Source organism: Sceloporus undulatus, chromosome 2, assembly GCF_019175285.1.
Source record: "Sceloporus undulatus isolate JIND9_A2432 ecotype Alabama chromosome 2, SceUnd_v1.1, whole genome shotgun sequence".
Classification (NCBI taxonomy): domain Eukaryota; kingdom Metazoa; phylum Chordata; class Lepidosauria; order Squamata; family Phrynosomatidae; genus Sceloporus; species Sceloporus undulatus.
Genome location: NC_056523.1, coordinates 178,584,798 through 178,606,289, shown reverse-complemented (window position 1 = coordinate 178,606,289; position 21,492 = coordinate 178,584,798). Strand labels below are relative to the sequence as shown.

General features: G+C 44.2%; 1 protein-coding gene across 2 annotated transcripts in view; it reads left to right on the top strand.

The window, feature by feature from the left end:
• Window positions 1–4,579: 4,579 nt before the first annotated feature.
• LOC121921248 (solute carrier family 26 member 10-like) overlaps window positions 4,580–21,492 on the top strand; it is a 31,778-nt gene continuing 14,865 nt past the window's right edge. Inside the window, exons 1-10 of one of the 2 annotated variants that reach the window (XM_042449033.1) lie at window positions 4,856–4,874; window positions 10,500–10,610; window positions 11,633–11,862; window positions 12,885–13,045; window positions 13,721–13,885; window positions 14,572–14,724; window positions 17,312–17,394; window positions 17,620–17,767; window positions 19,174–19,287; window positions 20,900–20,977. In XM_042449033.1, the coding sequence (XP_042304967.1) occupies window positions 11,847–11,862; window positions 12,885–13,045; window positions 13,721–13,885; window positions 14,572–14,724; window positions 17,312–17,394; window positions 17,620–17,767; window positions 19,174–19,287; window positions 20,900–20,977 (918 nt within the window). In that variant the 5' untranslated portion in view covers window positions 4,856–4,874; window positions 10,500–10,610; window positions 11,633–11,846. Of the gene's footprint in view, window positions 4,875–10,499; window positions 10,611–11,632; window positions 11,863–12,884; window positions 13,046–13,720; window positions 13,886–14,571; window positions 14,725–17,311; window positions 17,395–17,619; window positions 17,768–19,173; window positions 19,288–20,899; window positions 20,978–21,492 lie in introns of both variants that reach the window. The other variant, XM_042449032.1, reaches the window with a different exon arrangement.

Genomic DNA, 21,492 nt, shown 5'->3' with positions numbered 1-21,492 from the left:
AGGGGTGACTGAGGGCTGGATCCTGGGTTACAATTGAGAGTAGGGAACTGCCAAATTTGTAAGCTGCCATGTGAGACATTTTGGCTGAAGGACAGGATGTAAATCTTCTAAACACACAAACAAACAATGTGATCTCTACCAGTCTACCTCTATCAGTCTTTCCAGCTGGCCACCAAACTCTGTTCTCAGTGATCAGACTGAGTACTAAGTCGAAGGTGCTCTTGCTTCCTGTGAAAAGATCAATACAACATAGAAATGAGAAACATTGTGAGGGAAAGACAACACATTGCCATGCATCCCCTATGTGAAACAGTTTTATTTTGGCGTGTCTATTGGGGCCTTAAGTTCAAAGTGCAAAAATAGTTTGCACATAATTAACTCAGGAGGCAGAAGAGGAAAGAAGAGGACAGTCTTGCCCTTCCCAGGAGGCTCAGGCAAAAGCAAACTTCTTGTTTATCTGTTCTTCCTCATTGATACCTTTCGCTTTCTTGCCCATACTCTGATGTTGCATGGACACATAGGTCCTGGTTTTCATCTGTGAAATGCTGGAGAGTATGCTAAATACCTCTTGGGCCAAATATGCTTACAGACAGAAAAGGTTCCTACCTGGGAGTTTGCCCATAGTGCAAAATAGTGATCTTAAATAGACCACTTCTGATCAAGCCTATTCTATTTAACTGCAGCCACTGCCAAATCCATTTTTCATGGAATTATCTCATCCTTCTAAAAGGCCAAATGCTAGGTGTTATCACAACATCCTCCAACAGTGAATTCCATACTGTTAATGGCATATTGTCTCAAGGCATACTTCCTTTTGGTCCCTCCTGACCCCTGCCGTGAGCTCTTCTTATGTGGTTTAAAGAAGAGGGTGGACTTGGACTAGAGGGAAATTGATCTGAAGTCATTACTTAGCCACAAAGCTGTCTAGATGGCCTTGGGAAACTATCTATAAACTAATTCACAGGTTTATTGTGAAGATAAAATGGGAGAGCCTGACATTTCTGGAAAGGAAAAGCAGGACAGAAACATAACCTATAGAAATAAAATACTGCTAATTGTTTTAACTGGATGACCCTGTGTTTCAGTTATTTTTAGGAAGAATATATTCTCTCCATGCACACTCTTGACAGCATTTGTGTGTTTATGTTCTTCAGCTTAACTGAAAGTGATGTGAGAGATCCATGTGTTGCTTTTTAAAAAATAAAGGCGGGTTACAAACAGCCACTTACGATGCTCTCCATGCGTGCTAGGGTTAGGAAGGGGCGTGGTAGGATTAGGAAGAGTCGCCCCTTCCTAACTGGCCCTGGCCCCAACATGCGCGGAGCGCGTCGTAAATGGTGGCGCCCATCCACATGGGTGCCGCCATTTTGACATCTTGGACACATAGCGTCCAGATGTGTCACCGTGGAAGTGACGCTGCGAGGGCGCGCTTCGCCCCTCACAGCGCCACTTCCACGTTTTGAAAAGGAGCGCCATTTCGGCACACCTTTTTCGCTGAGCTGGGAAGCCTCGCGATCTGGCCACTGGGGCTTCCCTCCGCAGCAAATGGCGGTGGTGGGAGAATGGCTACTTGAGGGCGGTCTGTAACCTACCAAAGTTTTGCTTAAATGCAGCTATGAGGCTTATATGATTTGGAATTGGTGCATTAGTACTAGGGCGGGAGATGTTAACTCTTCTGTGTCATCAAGAGATAATTAAACACCTTCTCCCTCATTCAGAACTGCCATTAGCAAGCAAAGAGGCAGAAGTCACTAATGTGGCCTTAAATATGGTAGTTGGTCCCTCACCAATGCCTTGGAGCCACATCCCAGCAGCTTTTTAAAAGAACACCAGGGAGATCAGGTTACAGATCACATCTAGTTTCTCTCTTAGGACCAATTAGGGGGCTGCCCCAGCTTTAAGATCTGAAAAGGAGGCCTTTCTTTTAGTCCCACAACCATCACCAGCATGTTTGATGAGGACATGAGAGAGAGCCTTCTCCATGGCTGCTCTAAAGTTGTGAAACTCCCTTCCATAGGAGGTCCACTTGGTCCCCTCTTTAATGTCTTTCTGCTGGCAGGCAAAGACCCTTTTAATTAGGCAAGGGTCACCTGTTGCAGCAGATGGAGCTTTTAATGGTGTGTTGTGTTCCAATTTTATTGTGTTTTGAAGATGTGTTTACCTATTTTTAACTTGTGTTTTTAAAACACAAATGTGCTTTAATTGTATTAATAGTTCTTTAGTTGTTCTGGTCGAAATCCTGTATCAGTTATTCAGCTAAGTATACTTAACGAAGAGCCTGTACAGACAGGAATTTGTGGGTTACAAATTCTAAAGAACTGAAATACAAATTATATTTAAATCCTCTGACAAAGAGCAAATAAATTTCAAAATTGTGGTGTCAGCATTTGATGATCTTGCATTAAACTTTTCTCATTGAGCATATATTAGTGTGAGAAGCTTTATGTTTGAATCAGCCCTTGTTTTGCTTTGTTTTTCTGCACTGAAAAGAGAGTAATTAATCTGTTGCATGAGAACAGAAGCCCAGGGCAAATATTAAGCTAACAAGCAAAAGCACGGATCCTTGTAGATTTACTCTTTTAGACCACAACTTGCAGAATCCCCAGTCAGCATAACCTTAATGACTATGGGGGCTGAATTTCAGAAAAGGTAACTTTGCCAACCTGTGAGAAAAGCAAAATGTGTGGTACAAATATTTGTACCATTTGTAACATTCGAGCCAGCGTCGTATAGTGGTTTGAGCGTTGGACTAAAACTCTGAAGACTTGGGGTTCAAATCAAGACTCAGCCATGGAAACCCAATGGGTGACCTTGGACATGTCACACTCTCTCAGCCTCATGTGTAGGCAAGGGCAAAACCACTTCTGACATTCTTGCCAGAAACCCCATGATAGGTTTGCCTTGGGTTGTCATATGTCAGGAAGGACTTGAAGGCACACACACAACAACGGGTACAAACTAAGGACCTCATACCAAAGCAGGGGGTAGGCATCTTTTTTTGGAGCCGGGGGCCAGGTTGCTGTCCCTCAGACAACGGGGGCCAAAGCCAAAAAATAAATAATTAAATTAATTTTTTTAATAAATATAAATAACCGGACAATGTAGGACAAACTTTTCAAGGAGACACGTTTTTTAAAAAAAGTGGAGGACAGCGAAAAAATTTGCTGATGTTTTAAAAAATGTTAATATAAATGGCATGTTTCTGAGGCTTCTATAGAATTGCCCCCCCAAAGGCCCGGTGGCAATCGGCGGGGACTGGGCTGGGGCCGGTCCCAGGCTCGCCGGGCCACATCCGGCCCGCGGCCGCAGGTTGCCTACCCTGCCTAAAGGCACCAGATCACGACGGACTTGTGAAGGTAAGCAGGGTCGCCTGGTAATACTTGGATAGGAGATGCCAGTGAATACCAGCACGGTAGGCTACATTCGAGGAGGAATTTGTCAAATCATCTTTGACGATTCATTGCCTAAGAAAAGCCTTTTTCCCTTTTGGGGAGGAACGGTGACATATAAATCCAATAAATACATAAGAAAAAGAAAGTGATTCAAGATTGAAGGCAGACACACAGAGAGAGATCAAATGGAGGTTATCTGGTAACAGAAAGTTTTTAAGCGCATCCTGGGGGTGTTTAATGTTTTAAAATGCATGGTTTTTAGTGCTTTATTTTTTAAATTGGTTCTATTTTTAAAAAAGGATCTGTTAAAGGTTTTTGTGGGTTTTTGGGCTTTGACCATGTCTAGAAGGGTTTCTTCCTGATGTTTTGCCAGCTTCTTGGCTGGCATCTTCAGAGAAATTATTTAATGCATCTGAGGAAGTAGACTGAGTCTAGGAAAGCTCATGCTGCCAATTTCTTTCTTTCAGTGAGTCTCAAAGGCATTATTATATTTTTATTATTATTAGTATCATCATTCCAAAGTGGCTTCTGTTGTAAGTTTAGAGTTTGTTGTTCTTTATCATATTTGAATATATGTAACTTTATATATAGATATTATGAAAGTGCAACAAGTCTCTCAACGCATTGACTCCACAGACGAACGGCTATATCTTGCATAATAATAAATATCTTGAGACTAACTGAAAAGGAATTGGCAGCATGAGCTTTCGCAGAGTTCAGTTAATTCCTGGTGCATGTTCATTATTATAATGCATTTGAGGAAGTAGACTGAGTCTAAAGAGAGCTCCTGCTGCCAACTTCTTCTTCCAGTGAGTCCCAAGGGTGACAGATCTCTACCTATGATTCCACAAACTAAGAGGGCTACACTCTTGGATGTGATGGTGGTGGGTGGTTGGTGGTGGGTGGTGGTGTGGTGATGTGATGATGATGATGATGATGATACAACCAGGGAGATGGCAAAGCCTGGATTCAGGTTGCGCATGGAAACTGGTGGCATGCTGCTCCTGGGCTCTTTGCTGCCCAGTCCTTGCCCTGAGCATCCTCCTGAGCTGCCCCCCTTTTCCTGCCCAGAGGGAGGAGAAATCTCAGCCCTGCAAGACTTGGGATTGGCCAGCCCAGCCCCATCCCATCCCAGACAGGCATAAAAGGACTCCAGGCAGGAGGAGACTAGAGCATCATCATCCAGCCTTACTGCTGGAGCCCTGGCCATGAGCAACCTGGCCTTGTACCGGGGCATCTACACCGAGGAGCGTTTCCAGCAGCTCTATGGGGCATCTGGACCCCCCCAGGAGGGCAGCAGCCTGGCAGGGGTGCTGAAGGGCAAGCTGAGCCAGGGCTGCCAATGCTCCCGGGCAGCAGCCTGGGGCTTCTTCCAGAGGAGGCTGCCCATTGCCAGCTGGCTGCCCAGGTACCAGCTCAAGCAGTGGCTGCCAGGGGACCTGGTGGCAGGGCTGACGGTGGGCATCGTTCACATCCCCCAAGGTGAGTGCCAGGTGGGCCAGAAGGCAAGGGAGGGACAAGGAGGAAAAGGTTTTGTTTTCTGAAAAAAATAAATAAATCTAAAACAACATTGATCTCCCAGCAGTGCTGTTTTGACAAGCAAAGCCAATGGCAGAGGTGTGCTCTTCCTTTCTTTAAAGTGCCTAACCCCAAGTCAGATCATCCAGATAATTATTATTAATAATATTATTACTTTTTCTCTATCTGGGAGGGAAGGGATGCCTGGATCTGAAAAGGCTGGACAGGGTGGAAAGATGCCTTAAACAAAGAAGAAGGCCAGGCACCGCAAAATGGAGGGCCTCCAAGAGCAAATGGAGGACAGGGCACCTAAAAAGCAGAAAGCACCCATAGACATGCCTTCTCTGCGGTTTCTTTAGCAATAGCCATAGCAAGAACATTTCTAGACCATTGATCAGTGCACTTTAGCACTCCCTAAGCGGTTTACAATGTGTGTAAGCTAACTGTATTAGGTGTTTTGACCTAATAATAATAATAATAATAATAATGTATTAGGCAATGATCCTAATTATATTATTTACCTAATTATATTATTGTATTAAGTATTAGCCGTATTTTTTCTGATGAACTTTAAAAATGGCCCATTGGCTGGCGATGTACTTACAGAATTCTATTCAAGACAAAGGCTCAAAATGGTACCTTACTAGCTGCAAACCCTTTGGCTTTATTTATTTATCTATTTATTTATTGGGTTTCAAGGTGGGTTACAATGACTTAAAAAATCAGAAGAAGAAAAATAAAAAAAAAGAATTCAACACTATTCACATTAAAATGTAAGTTAGAAACACATAGGTTAAAACTAGTAAAAAAAACCTTGGCAGAATCGGCCTTTAAATTCTTCCTTTCCCTCATCTTTGGAGGTTTTTAAACAGAGGCTGGATGGCCATCTGTCAGGGAGGGTGCTTTGGTTCTGTATTCCTGCATGGCAGAATGGAGCTGGACTGGATGACCCTTGAGGTCTTTCCTAACTCTAGGACTCTGTCTGAATATAAATTCATGCACCTTAGTCAGGCTGAAAAGGAAAGACATTTTTGGAATTCCTCCTGGAGAGAAGGTGGAAATGGAGGACACATGCTGGAAAAGGAGGATGCCTGGTCACCTTGCCATGGACTGCACCATAGGAAGCTGGAGAAACCTGTTCTGGTTCTAGGCATGCAGTGGTTGCAGAATTAACAGTCAGGCTAATTCCCTCCCTCCTGGAAGGCTCAGTGACTGAGATGAGCAGCAAAGGAGAAATATTGCCAAACTGGAAGAAATACACACACACACAAACCCTACATAGGTCTCATCCCTGCTCCCCTTTCCCTTTCTCCCTGTCTCATCTTGACGTATCCCACTTTCTCCTATCCTGGCTGGAAGAATCTAAATGCTGCTTCTCACCTGCAACAAAAGCATCTGAGGAAGTAGACTTTAGTTTACGAGAGCTCATGCTGCCGAGTTCTTTCTTTCAGTGAGTCTCAAAGGTGCTACAAGATCTCTCTACATACTGATTCTACAGGCTAACACAGCTATGTCTTTGAATTCTATCTACGGAGATTGTGTCTCTCTGTGTGTGTCTCCTTCCCTCACCTTCCTAGGTCCTGATCTCTTATCTTTTTTGCCCATCCCACACTCAGTCGCTATCTCAATCACCTCTGCTCTCTGTAAGGCTCAGAACCTCTCTGTCTGCAAACCCACCCACATGGGATTTGGATTTCCAACATTCTGGGTTTCCAACATTCACCTTCCCACATTCTTTCCTTTTAGGCTTTATTTCAGTGACTCCCCAAACTTTGGTCCTCCAGATGTTTTGGGCTTTAGCTCTCAGAATTTCTGATTATTGGCCAAGCTGGCTTGGGCTTTGGGGAGTTGAAGTCCAAAATATCTGGAGGACCAAAGTTTACGAATTGCTACTTGATCTCTTTCTCTTGCACATAGACACACACACACTTTACCTCTTGTTTGTTGTGTGCCTTCATGTTGTTTCCAATATATGGCAACTCTAAGGTGACTCTATCATGGGGTTTTCTTGGCAAGATTTAGTCAGAGGAAGTTTGCCATTGCCTTCCCCTGAGGGCTTGTGACTTGCCCAAGGTCACCCAGTGGGTTTCATGGCTGAGCTGAGAATCGAACCCTAGTCTCCAGAGTCATAACCCAACACTCAAATCACTATGCCACACTTGGTCTCTCGCCTTTATCACTATCCATCTGTAATTCTGTTCTCCATACCACCAACCTCTCACCCCTTTCCTGGTTCACATACTTTCTAAGATCCTTGATCACCTTTTGAGTTCTGCAGGCATCTGCCACACTCTCTAAGGCTGCAGTCGTCCTCACACTTACCTGAGAGTTGCACTTATACTGCACCCAGTGGTATGTGCATTATAAGTAAACGCACCAGGGTTGGGCAACAGCCCATCTTGCTTCAGGAAATGTTCTCTCTCTCCTTTCTGTGATTCTGTCGCACACTCACTCAAGCAGGGACATGGCTGCAACTGTGTGGCAGAATTAAACAAAACAAACCTGAACACCTCCTGGATGTCTTTCCGCCCCAGAGGCCCCAGGTTGGAATCATGCCCTGCCCGCCCTTGTTAAGGTGGCACTCCTTTTCTTCCAATGCCAAGTGGCCTTAGGCAGGGCAGGAGGGCATGTGAGTGTAGGATGGCATGACACGCAACAACAGATTGCATCCTATCCTTTTCAACATTTTGACAGAAGGAAATGTCTGGGTGGTGGTGGTGGTAGATCAGAACTTGGAAATTTTAATTTTGGAGATTATTGCAGTCACCCAATCAACATGCCCCCTGACCATACTGGCATGGGGATTCTGGGAGCTGTAGTCCCAAAGTGTACATTTCCATGCTACAATCCCACCAAATAACATTGGATACATAGTTTTGATATATACATTTGACGTTTTTCTGCCCTTTGAGACAGATGATGCAGCAAAAAATACCACAAGTCTTGAGATACTTTAACAAAAGTATTTATCAAGTCTGTTGTCACATCAGCATTCAGGGACTAGATTTGGCTTCACTAGATGTGTGTTAAGACAGATTCCAGTCAGTGAAAGCTTATGCTATGAACATCTCTAAAATCTTTAAAGTGCGTCACCACAGTGCTTTTCTTGTTATATTTTCACTCCCTGAAGAGCCTATTTTTTTTTCATAATTCCAGATTTTAGAAGGATTATTGTTATTGTTGTTGTGCTTTCAAGTCATCTCCACATATAGCGACCCTAAGGCAAACATATAATGGGGTTTTCTTGACAAGAGTTGTTCAGAGAGGGTTTGCCATTGACATCCTCTGAGGCTGAGAGAATGTGACTCACCCAAACTCACCAAGTGGTTTTCCATGGCCAAGCAGAGATTTGGGCCCTGCCCTCCAGAGTCATAGTTCAACACTCAAACTCTATACCACATAGGACACAGATCCTGGAAGTGCTTCCAAGATACGTTTTGTATCTGTTGGAGCATTGTATGCAGACTTGCAAATTACACAGAAATTTAGTACTGATAATCTGGATGAGCGGACGTGATCAGATATCTGTTTAATCTCTTTTTGCGACCTGGGGCAAAAAAAGGTAGCTCTAAGTCTTCTTATCTTAAAATTTTATTCGGTCATTGACCAGCAATAGCTCTAAGTCCCTCCTGAGTCGTCTTCTCCTTTCTCTGATTCAGTTGCCCTTTGTCACTCATCCCTGTCTCACTTCATCACAGCCTTTTCCTCTGGAAGCATTGCTGTGAAATCTAAAAAAGGAGACTTTGACAGAGCCAGCCCTACCATTTGACAAAGTAGGCAAGGGACTTGGGCAGCGGATCCTGGAGGTAGAGCAGCAGCATTACTTCCTGGCCTGTTCTGAGTTCCCTAGCCATTCTCAGTCATTAGAGGATGAAGCTGCAAGTGCCATAAATTGGCTAGTTCCTAAATTTTGTAATCTAAACTGTCCGTAGGAGTGGTGGAAGGTGATGTCCTATTATTAGTATTGATGTTTATCAAGTTTGTGGTCACATGGCATTCATGGACTAGAATTGGCTTCACCAATTCTAATGGGGCTAGGGGAGGGACTGCCATTTTGTCCTTCACCTCGGGCAGCAGAATGTTTTGGGATGGAAATGATTTTCAATATAACACTGGGAAGAAAGACCAGTATTGTTCACAGGCTTCCTAGAGTAGGTTTTTTAAAAAAGCAGTGCCTCTATGGTGCTACCAAGGAGCAATTGCTTCAAGAAACCAGTGTTTCACAACTAGTTGCCAATTTCCTTTACATCAGGTAAACTACCTGCCCATGGTGGGCTCATTTCTGATCAGGAACAAAGGACTGTGTGCAAATCTCAGCAAGGAGAGCAGCAGCTTCCTACAGTTTACAAGTCTTAACTGATCGATTGATACAGCTTGCAAAGACTCTCCATGGAGTGTCTATGTATCTACTAAATTAGCTTTCTTCTTCTTTCCCATTTGTTGTGGTGCCAGGGCTCACCCTCCACTCTGCTCTGCATTCTCTTTTTGCCTGGAAGTTTATAGGCTAAATTAAATGTACCTTATGCCCTCTCCCCAAGTAAGTGAGAAGAAATAATCCCCTCATTCCATCTTGAAATGAGAACAGTCCCCTTACCTAAAATTTCTGTCTTAATTTCTAAATCTCTCTCATTCTGTACTGCAATGCCAAACTGTGAGCATCTGTGTTTGGTACTTAATGCATAATACTTAACAGCATCACCAGGAGCCATCCCTAGGTCTAAGCTTTGACCTGGAACCCTCAGAGCCTGGGACAATCCTAAACTGTCAAACCTAACTTTTAGCCACTTTTAAAACATACACCAAATTCCCTGCCTCAGGTGGGTTTGCCAGCCTACCTTGTGGTTGACTCAGCCTAGTGTTCTTATTTGTAGAGATTCACCCTTCCTTGGCAGCTGTTTAGGTATGATAACATCCAGGAGCATCATGGATCCTGAATTCAAGACAGAGGAAGTCAGCCAGCTTATTTGTTAATAGGATAAGCTCCTCAGCTACTTTCCCAGTTCTGTGTGTTCATTCTCTTGGCTCCCAAGCCCCAGCAGGGGCATTAGTAGGGGGGTGAGGAACATACCAGGTGTCAACCCAGAGGGAGAGGTGTCACCCAAAGGGCTGGGTACACCCGGAGGAACTGACATGGCTACTGGGCAGTCAAGAAAGGGCATTGCTTGCCTTTCCCATTCACCCAACAGCTACATCAGATCCTAAATGATGGTTGATCTTGGAGCAGCCACAGCTGGACTCCAAAGGCCTTTCGGGGGGGGGGGGGGGGTGGCTTTAAAAGCGGGAAGGCCAGCCGTGGAAGGGGGGCTTGGGGGGCCCCGGGGCAAACCTTTTCAGAAAGGGTGGGGGGGGGGGGGGGGGTGGCCAGGGGAGGGGGAGGGCAAGGTAATTTCCCCCCCTACATACACACTGGATGACACCAACTTCAGCTACGCCACTGGGCCCCAGTGGCACAGGTAGTCCTTTGGCAGAGCAGTAGGATCAGGTTGTTTGTGTCTGGAATCCACGCTCCTATCCCAACTGCTTGTGTACACGATAATCTCCAGCCAGAGGGGATTATAGAACTCTTTCTGTTTGTTCTTCTTCCCCCAGGAATGGCCTTTGCTCTCCTCACCTCAGTAGCACCAGTTTATGGGCTCTACACTTCGTTCTTCCCTGCTTTGCTGTACATGCTCTTTGGTACTGGACGTCATATCTCCACAGGTAAGAAGACCGTAAGATGGAGTCAGGATTACAACAGCCATTCCTGAACTCTGGGGTTACCCTTCTTGGGTTCCTAGATGCCATGCTCTTTCACAGATTTAAAGCCATAACGTACAGTAACATGGAAAACAGCCATAGAATCATAGAGTCGGAGGAGACCACAAGGGCCATCCAGTCCAACCCCCTGCCATGCAGGAAATCTAAATCAAAGCATCCCCGATAGATGGCCATCCAGCCTTTGTTTAAAGACCTCTAAGGAAGGAGACTCCACTACACTTGTGATGCCCAGAACTGGACACAATATTCCAGGTGGGGCCTGACCAGGGCAGAATAGAGTGGCACTATTACTTCCCAGTCAAATGACAAAAAGGAGAAAGCTGTGGATTCTTGGAGCAGCCCTCACAGACTGAAACCCTTTAGTGAACTGCAAAGTGAGTCATCTCTTTGAGTTTCAGTGAACAATCTCTCAATGCTAGAAATTTGGGGATGGAAGGAAAATTTCATAAGGGAGGCAGAATCCTTACTGCAGAATCAATGCCCTCATTCCTCCACACACACACTCTGGTTTTTGAGATTTGAAATGTGAGAACTACAAATGAGCAGAATTAAAATGTGAGAATTACACCCAACACAGTACACATTTGCTCAGCTAATATTCTGGCACATTGGCAGAATGTTGAGGGACATAGCATGCCCAGGATCAAATGCCATTGTTGCCATAGGAGGTCATGTGGTGTTCCTAGTTAGGATTTTCACTGCACAATTACCCAGCCTTATTCACAGAATTTTAGGGGGAGCGGAACAATACCATCTTCCACTGGTAATCTTTCCCATGTTTCACTTCTCTCATCCTTTTTATTCTTCTGGGGGAATAAAAAACATTAAGGAAGAAAAGTCAGAACTGTTGCCATTTAAGGGCATAGCTACATGGTCCAATTTAGAATACTGTAGTGTAATAAAATGGCATCCCTTATATGAAATAGAAAAATCAAGATTTGCTTTCTGGAATTTATATCTTTTAGGAATATTTTCAAGCAGTGGATGATTGAATCCATGGATATGGAGGGACAACTGTACACCCTCAATGATTCATCTGGAAACACCTATGGTCCTTATTTCTCCGCCTATCCCATGTCATCCATCCAAAGCTGCTGAGACAGAATGGAAGACTTTTCAGCTCTTGGAATGTGGCGAGAGGCAAAGGACAATCAGGGGCATCAATAGGGAGGTCCAGGGATGTGGGCCACACTAGGTGATACTCTAAGGCAGGGTGAATACCACTCTTCCCCAAACACCTGCCTTTTGGCAGAAATGGGTTGTGGTGTTTGCGTGTGTTGCTTTCAAATGCTGAAAGCATGCTATGAGTAGGGCATGGTTCAATGAAAAAAGAAAGGAGTGGCCCCAGGTTTATTTTTTTTTTAAAAAAAAAGTTATTCTTTTTTTTAAAAATTAAAAAATCACATCTTAACAAATTTTCACTTTGACCACAGGAAACTATGTACATCTAAGTACATTTAGGCTGTGCATATGATTTTGTAATTTAAAGGTATAACTTTAATTTTGCTAGTTGTTAATCTCACAGCTATTACCATTACATTTAGCGATATAGCGGCATTACAATTTAAGAGTAAAATTAATACAAGAAACATTACTAAGGATTCTGTATGGTGTGGTATGGGAGGAGGTCAATGGAGTGGGGTGACACCATAAGTTACCGCACCGGGTGGCGCCAATTCTAGTGATGCCACTGTGGATGGTACCCAGTGGAAAGCAGAAATGTGGCGCACTGTGGATGATGGAGAAGCCACAAGGGGATCCTGAATACATATTACCGTGACATGCCCAGAGCTTGGAAATACAGTGGTACCCCGGGATACGAATTACCCAGCTTACGAATTTTTCGGGATACGAAAAAATCCCATAGGGATTTATTGTTTCGGCTTACGAAGGTTTTTTCGGGTTACGAAAAAACCTCGGCGCTATGCCGCCACCGGAGGGCAGCAGAGAGCTATTTTTTTCCATTAGCGCCTATGGCAATTCAGGTTACGAAGGTTTTTCGGGTTACGAAATTAGCCGCGGAACGAATTAATTTCGTAACCCGAGGTACCACTGTAGTACTGTTCGGCTAAAAGTTTCCAGATCTCCCAGACAGCAAGGGCTGTGCAGGTTGGGGGATTCTCGGAGTTGTAGTCTAAAAAGTCCATCTTCTGCATGTATCTGATACACAGAGCCTGACTTAGCTCTGCTTTCCCTTGTCGTCTGTCCCTTTCACAGGCACCTTTGCTGTGGTCAGTCTGATGACAGGCTCTGTGGTGGAGCGTTTGGTTCCTGAACCTCTGCAGTCTAATAGCACAGTCCCTGGTGAAGCAGCTTTGTTGGAGGGGCAACGCATTGGTGTGGCTGCAGCCATGGCCTTCCTTGTGGGGCTCCTCATGGTGAGTCTGTGGATGCTGCTGGAACTTGATGGGGATGAGCAGTTTGAAGAGGACTAAGAACAAAGTGAAGCCCCCAAGTGAGATACTTAGCACCGGGGAATGGTTGTTGCATTGTGAGTTTCCATAAGGTGCATTCAGCCAATAAAAAGAGTGGTGAATCCTTTGTCTGGGTACCTGACCATTACCTGGGGGGGGGGGGGTGGGGGGATTGTTTTTATTGTCATTATTTTCTGTATCTGTTTTAATTCTTGCTGTTACCCACCTTGATCCTCAAAAGGGAAAGGCGGGATACTAATAAATATTTTATTATTATTTTATTATAACGACATTCTTTGGCAGTGAATCCCTTGTGTAAATTATACAGTGCCTGATGAGCTATTTTTTTTTTCCATTCTGTAAAATCCCACACCTAACTCTATCAGAGTCATTGTTTCTTAAATTCTGCTCTATTGCCTTTTGGAAACCTTTTCCAGCAATTCTTCAGATCTTGGTGATTAAACTTCCAAGCATACTTCCACTACTACTAGGTCAAGAGACATTCTTTTTAACAACACAAGAAAATCTTAAAGGAATCTGAATTATACACGCACTTCCACATACTATGGCTTTTTATTTTGTTTTTGCCTGAGGACTCTTAGCAGCTGCTAGTCCTGATGTCTTCTGCCTCATCCCCAGATAGTGATGTTCACACTACACCTGGGCTTCCTCTCCACCTACCTCTCGGAGCCTGTCATCAAGGCCTTCACCAGTGGTGCTGCCTTGCATGTAGTGGTATCTCAGCTCCAGAGCCTGCTGGGTCTTCCTCTGCCACGTCCTGATGGCTGTTTTGCCATCTTCCAGGTATTTGCTCAGCGTTTTTTCCTTATGTCTTTGCTTGTGAAGAAATGCGAAATATACACATAGAGGGTTGACCTTCTGTATCCATGCATTCTTTATCCACAGATTCAGCTATCCACAACTTGAAAATATTTAAAATATATATAAATTCAAAAAAGCAAACCTTGATTTTGCCGTTTTATATAAGAGACACCATTTTACTGTGCTATTGTATTTAATGGGGCTTGAGCATCCACAGAGTTTGGTATCCACCAGGGAGTGGCGGGAAGGGGAGGTATACCAAGGACAAACTGTACCATACCTTACTCACTCTTGTCTACCTGATCCTGTACTAATATGCAGTATGTGTGGTATTTCATTTCTCTGGGCTAACATGCAAATAATTTCCTCCCACAGCTTAAAAAATTTACTTTTTAAACTGCAAGGCCCAGAATCTCCCCAGCTAGTTTTATTGCTGCTTGGGAGAGTCTGGGAATTGTTGTCCAAAAACTATTTTTTCTAAGGTATGTTTTTCTTATGGCTCAGTGGGGATTCAAAGCCTAGTCTCCAGAGTCATAGTCCAATGCTCAAACCACTACACTACGCTTACTCTAAAAAAATAATAATGAGTGGGATAAAAATATTTTAATAAACAATAAATAAATAATTCATGCAGTGCCAGAAGTTCATGCCTTTGTGTTTTCTCTTAGACACTGTCATCTGTTGTGGAAGCCTTGCCTTTAACCAACATCGCTGAGCTGCTTATCTCAGGTCTTTGCTTGGTTGTACTGGTGCCAATAAAAGAGATCAACAACCGCTATCGTAGCCGGATGTGGGTCCCCATCCCAGGAGAGATCATCATGGTGGGTGTGAACAATCGTAACTTTAGTATTCAATTATATATCTTTGCACTTTCTTCATAGTTCCTTTATGGCTGTCTTTTCTTCTGATTTCTTGACTGCAGCCTCCTTTCTGATTACTAAGCCACAGTATGGAAAATCTTGAACTATTTCAATGCCTTCTTCATCTATTTTGAAATTATTTAAATTGTCTATGGTCATTAGATTGAGAAAGGAAGCAAGTGGATTTAAATGGAGAGTTGTTTCCATAGAAAGCAAGGTCTTGCAAAATGGACTGGAGACAGAAACAAGTGGTTTTAAATGGAGAGTTTGGGGAACACAGACCAGCAGTTTACGCGGTAGTGCTGAGGGAGAGCAGAGTGTTTATTAATAATAAATAATTTGTTTTATTTATATACCGCTATTCCAAAGATCACAGACCTCGGAAGGATGCAAGCCTGAGTCGAGCTTGGGCCCTTTTGCTGGTCTTGAACTCACAACCTTGTGGAGTGAATGGCTGCAGTACAGGCATTTAACCACTGCGCCACCAGGGCTCCATACACTCCTAGCCCTTCTTCTTCCACCAAGGTGGCATCTTGGTGTGTACCTGTTTACATGGTGCACGCCATGATGACGAGGGCCATCATAGCTCTGTGCTGGGTGCTTATGGTGCCCCTGTATAGGAGCTGTGTTTCATGGCTCCTTTTCCCACCAGGTTGGGGGTGTGGCGTCCAGTTGCCACATCCCCCAACCCAGCGTATACAGGGGCGGCATAGAGCTGACCATGTTGGGCTGTTTGTACAAGCCCCTTTTTTTCCAATAGGAAGCAAGGTCTTGCAAAAGTGACTGGAGAGATGGTTTAAATGGAGAGTTTTTTTCCATAGGAAGCCAGGTCTTGCAGAACAGACTCAAGAAAGAAGTAAATGGGTTTAAATTGAGAGGTTTTGCCATAAGAAGCCAGATCTTGTAAAACGGACTGGAGGGCGAAGGAATTGGTGTTCCATGGAGATTGGGGCATCAGGCTTGCTTGCTTTAGGACCTTTCTAAGCACTACTGATGTATTGACCCTTATATAAGTCTACCCAAAATGTTAGGGTCAATTTTGGGGCATAGATTTCTCGACTTATAGTCGAGTATATATGGTATGTTATGTTCAACATACAAGTTAAACAGATAACATGATAAGATGCAGCCTTGCCTTGACCTCCTTGCCAATTGGAAACTAAAATGTTTCTCTATATTCTGTCCTAACAGAAGCCTCTTGTTCTGAGTACAAGTTAGACATCAGAATGATCAAATATCCTTGGGTAGGAGCTCCAGAATCATTGGAGCTTATCGCACGGGGTTGCAGGAACGCAGCTAGCATGGAACGAAAGGAGGTATGATGGGAACAGAACAGGGAAAGGACGCATTTTACTGCACTACAGAACACCACCGGAAGTCCCCATTCCATTCCCCATCTGTCCAGAGGAGACGATTTTCAAGAACTGTTCAGAACAGTTCTTAAAAATCGTTTCCTTAGGGATGGTGGGGAATGGAACGGAAATGAACGGGGACTTCCAGCAGTGTTGGCGGTGTTCCGGCGTGCAGTAAAATGCATCCATTCCCCTTTCCATACTAGCTGCATTCCTGCAGCCCCATGTGATAAGCTCCAAAGTTGTTGTGCTGGCTGATGGGAGTTGCAGTCCACAATACCTGGTGAGCCAAACAAGCAACAGCCACACTTCATATTCATAAATTATGTGAACTCAGTCAACTTTTAAATACTTCTTTTGTTGATTTCTATATGAGCCTACTTGAGTGCTAGGATCTTCAAGGAAGGTTTTTTGGTGAGGACATCGGAGAATGACCATGGAATTTCATTGTGTGACAGGCCTGGTTGCCTACCACTTGGTTCTCATATTCACCAGCATGCAAAGACCTTTTTGTTTTTAATTGGTTCTGCAGAAATGTTTTTAATGGGGTGTGCTGAAGATTATAATGCTTTAAACATATTTTAAAATGTTTGGAATATTATGAGTCCCTTCCTGTGGAATCTTGGGATTTGCAGTTTGGTGAGGTATTCAGCCAAACTTGCCAAAGAGCCCTGGTGGTGCAGCGGTTAAAATCAGCCACTTACTCACAAACCAGAAGGTTGTGAGTTCAATCCCAGCCAGGGGCTCAGGCTTTATTCAGCTTGGCATCCTTCCGAGGTCAGTAAAGTAAGTACCCAGCTTGTTGGAGGTAATTAGCTTATGCATTGTAAACAGCTTAAGGAGTGCTTAAGTGCACTAATAAGTGGTATAGAAATGTACTTGCTATTGCTATTGCTTGCTGGTGCTTCATCAAACTACAAACCCTAGGATTCTATAGGATAGAGTCATGGCAGTTAAAGAGGTGTCAAACTCCTTTAACACCTCTTTAACTGCCATGACTCTATCCTATAGAATCCTAGGGTTTGTAGTTTGAGTGTGGCACCTCTATAGAAGCATATCTGAGAGATCCAGAAACCCTCTGGAGCTTCTAGTGGAAACATCAACAAATGCTTCCAAAGATGGTGGTAGGATGGCTGAATTCTTTATCAGGTGATATGGCCTACACACCCTTGTTTTGTTTTTGTCATTCTGGACAGGTACTGCTGGCCACTGCGATCTGCTTTGCTTCCTCCCTAAACACTCATTATAAGGTGCAGATTGTTGGACACCTCCCGGCAGGGTAAGATCCTTCTTCTCTCTCTGTCTTCCCCATTCTCTGTGCCGAATGAGGGCACAGTCACTGTCCACCCTGTTGGGCTGGGAAATGGAAGGGCATTTCCTTGGCCTTGTTGGAGCAATATGGCAGCTGACCTGGTCTTGAGGATGGTTGATGGGGTGGAGGGAAGGGAACAGCACTGTCCATCCTGACACACAGTGATTCCCATTCCACCATTCTTTCATGCAGGTTCCCACAGCCCCAGCTCCCAGCCCTGCATCTGCTGCCCCAAGTGCTGGGTGACACGGTGGCCCTCACTTTCGTGGCCTACGCCATCTCAGTGTCCCTGGCCATGATCTACGCTGAGAAGCACCACTATATCATTGACCCCAACCAGGTGTGTGCCCAGCCTGGAGAGCTAGGGTCTTCTCAGAGTGGAGAGGAGCAGCCTGGACACTTCCAGCCGGGGATCCTGCCCTCCACCACCTCCCCATTGCCTGTCAAGCCTGCTTCCCTTTCCTTGTGTCCAGAAGGATCCAGCTTCCCCTTGAGCTCCCCTCCTCTGTATCTGATCTTGCGTGGTAGAAATCAAGTCAGCGCACTTGAGAATATAACCTGACCAACAATCAGACAGGATTGTTTTTTTGCTTTCACCTCATAGTTCTGGGTCGTGTTACCAAAGGAGTAAGTTGAAAGCCAAAGCCATACATCTATGAGACTTTCACCCTGGGCTTCAGGTGGTACGTGTCAGGAAGCCAGCCAGTGCTGGACAAAGGGCGGAGCACCACAGAGATACAGGGGTGGAGTGGCTCCTCCATTCTTGCTCTATCCTCATTGTCCTCTTGCTCCACAAAGGGCACCTCAACTGGGAAATTTCAAGACTGCGAGTCACTCTAGAAATTTCCAGAGTTGTTATTGTTTCTCACTGCATGTACTATTGTTCTTTCAGCTGTGCTTGAAATACTGTGAGAAGCGAAATTCCTGCCTTCCTGCTGTCTTTTCCTCAGCAAGTTTTCTGCATTCCCTAAGGCACCCTTCCTACACCTGAAGCCCCTATGATGCATTTTGCCTACTACCAAGTTAGCCATAGCATTGTAATTCAACCCTCCAATGAGGGTTGTAGTTCAACACATCTGGCAGGCACCAGGTTGGTCAAATTGGCCTACAGACATCAGGAGTCTCATCTTTCTTTGAAGAGTCTTTGCCAGAGCTCTCCAAACAACAGAGAAGCTACTTGTAAAGCAGAGCTGAGCTGGCTTACCATTTCCCATCCACTTCCACTCCCACAAGTCTTTCCAGTGGGAGGAATCCTCTGACCACTAATTCTGTGAGGTATTTATGGGGATAAGAGAGCCTGTGTGGTGTAGTGATTGGAACATTGGATTATGCCTCTGGTGGCCAGGGTTCAAATCCCCTCTTGGCCATGGAGACCTGCTGGCTGATCTTGGGCAAGTCACTTTTGGCTTCAGAGGAAGGCAAAGGCAAACCTCCACCTAAAGAAACCTTACCAAGAAAATCCCATGATAGCTTCATCTTAGGGTAGCCATAAGTCAGAAACAACCAGAAGTCACACAGCAGCAGCAGCAACAACAGTTTATGAGGATGCTTGTGAGTTCTCAGGGTTGTCACAAAGAAGACTCCATGAGAGGGAACTATTTGTGTAGGCTTAGGTTGGGCATTCTACCCTCGCTTTCTTTCTTGCTCTAGCTCTGCTGTCATCACCACCTCTCTTCTGTCAAAATAGTTTCAAGTTCTGCCAGTTAGGAACTGGTTTTCTTCTTACTTTCTTCTGTTTTTCCACAGGAACTTCTGGCTCATGGCCTTTCAAACTTGGTGTCCTCCCTGTTCACCTGTTTCCCCAGTTCAGCCACACTGGCTACAACCAACATCTTGGAGAGTGCTGGTGGACGCACGCAGGTACAAGGCCCAAACCAGCCCTACCATTAGGCAGAATGGATCAGTTACCCAAATAGCAGATGCTGGGGGTTGTGGGAATTGGCAACGAGGGGGTAGAGGAAAGAGCTGTCTGTGATAGGTAGCCTGCCCTACTGCCCCTAAGCTTGCCTGCTATCTTGAGGTAGAAAATACTATACCATCATAACTATGGAAAGAAAATGCAATCAGTAACACAGTTGGGTTTCATATGTGTGGAATGGTGGTTGAGGTGGGACACCATTTGATCTTTTGTCTCAGACAGCAAAAGGTTTTTACCTGGCCATGTCTAAGGCAGATGCTTCTGGAGCACTTTGGCTGTCACATGCCTTGCTTTCCAACATATTGGCATGTTTATTTTTGTTGCTCAGGAAAACCAGGGGGCAAAAGGACAAGCAAGTGTGGAAAGAAAAGGAAGTCTAAGGCAGTGGACCAAGGGTACAGATGACACAAAGAAAGAATGGGCGAGCACTGGATATCAGAGTTAAGCAGTAAGAGCAGCCTGTTAGGATTAAGGCAGACAAGTTTATTTTTGTCTTTGTTGGATTATGACTCTGGAGGCCAGGATTTGAATCTCTTTCTGCTTGAGCATGAAAACTCATTTGCTGACCCTGGGCACATCCCACCCTCTCAGCCTTAGAGAAAGGCAAGACTAAACCCCATCCAAACAAAATTTGCCAAGAAAAGCCTGTGGTAAGTTCACCTTAGAGTTATTATAAGTTGTATAAGTTGAAAACAACTTGAAGGCACACAGCAATAACAATTGGTCCTTCACCTTTAAGAGCTTGAAATGGGCAGAATCTAGAAGTTGCTTGCCTTGCAGCTGTTAAAGGCACAGGTGCTCTGCCGGAAGATGGTTTGTTTGTTTGTTTGTTTGTTCAGCGCTGTAGATTTGCACAGCGCTGTACATACAAACAATAAAATAGATAAGAGTAAACCTGCCCGTGGCATACAATCTAAGAAAGATGGATGCTTGGCAAACTTGACCTGAAAGTTCAGGGTCTCTGAAAAATGTGGGAAAGTTAAATAATAAATAAATAAAACTTTAATTTATTTATTATTAAACAAAAAGGCAGCATACAACCTTTTTGTTACTACAATCAAAGCAGCATACAACCTTTAAAAAATACAATATATACAATTTCCACCCCCCCCCCCCCCAAAAAAAGGATTAAACAATTCTACCCATTAAAATTGCAGTTGCTAGCTTTTTATGGACCAAACCTCTCCTTCTTTAACAGGCAGAAATCAAGAGGCATAAAAGTGGTAGCCCTATGTGTGGCAACTCTATATGTGAAGAGCAATCCTATCTGTGAAAGGGAGGCTGTGAGCCTGGCAAGACATGGTTACATGAAGTGTCATGGTGTGTGCATGCACACATAATTTTTTATAATGTGGTAATATTTGTTACCTGCTAAGGCACAGCTGGTTAAGAACTCTAGTTGATTGGACTTCTACTGAACACATGGTTGGTACCCGATATGTTAACTACCTACCTGGTGCTGTGGAGTTCTTGTAAGAAGGCACAAAGCTGTTTGGTTTGCAAGCCTACAATTCTTTCTGTCAGCTGTGACTAATCAATTCCTTTTGCCCACAGCTTTCTGGTCTCTTTACCAGTGCTGTTGTCCTGATTGTTCTCATCTGGATTGGACCACTCTTCTACTATTTGCCCAAGGTAACCTAGACAGAAGGATGGAGACAAACATAAATCACAGGACAATTTGTTACTCCTAGCCAGTCCTCAACAAAGAATAATCTGTATAAATGATGTACAGATTATTTGTACAGTTAATTTTGAGGACCAGCATGGTGTAATGGTTTGACTAGGATACTGGGAGATCAAAGTTCAAATCGTGGCTCAGCCATGGAAACCCACTGAGTGAGCTTGGGCAAGTCATACTCTCTCAGCCTCAAAGGATAGCAATAGCAAACTCCCTCTGAAGAAACTTACCAAAAAAACTCTGCAATAGGTTCACTATAGGGTTGTCATAAATTGGAAATGACTTGTAGAGATTACATATGTTATTGTTTCCAATACATTGCATTCCATTACTATTTTCAAAAAGGTAAAACCCTCTCCGGTGGTTGCAAAGTGGGCCGCTGAGTCTTTCATGGGATGCTTCCTTCTTGTGGGTGTTGCCTCTGATTTCTTTTTTTTAAGTGTTATTGTGAAATTACTGATAAATGTTC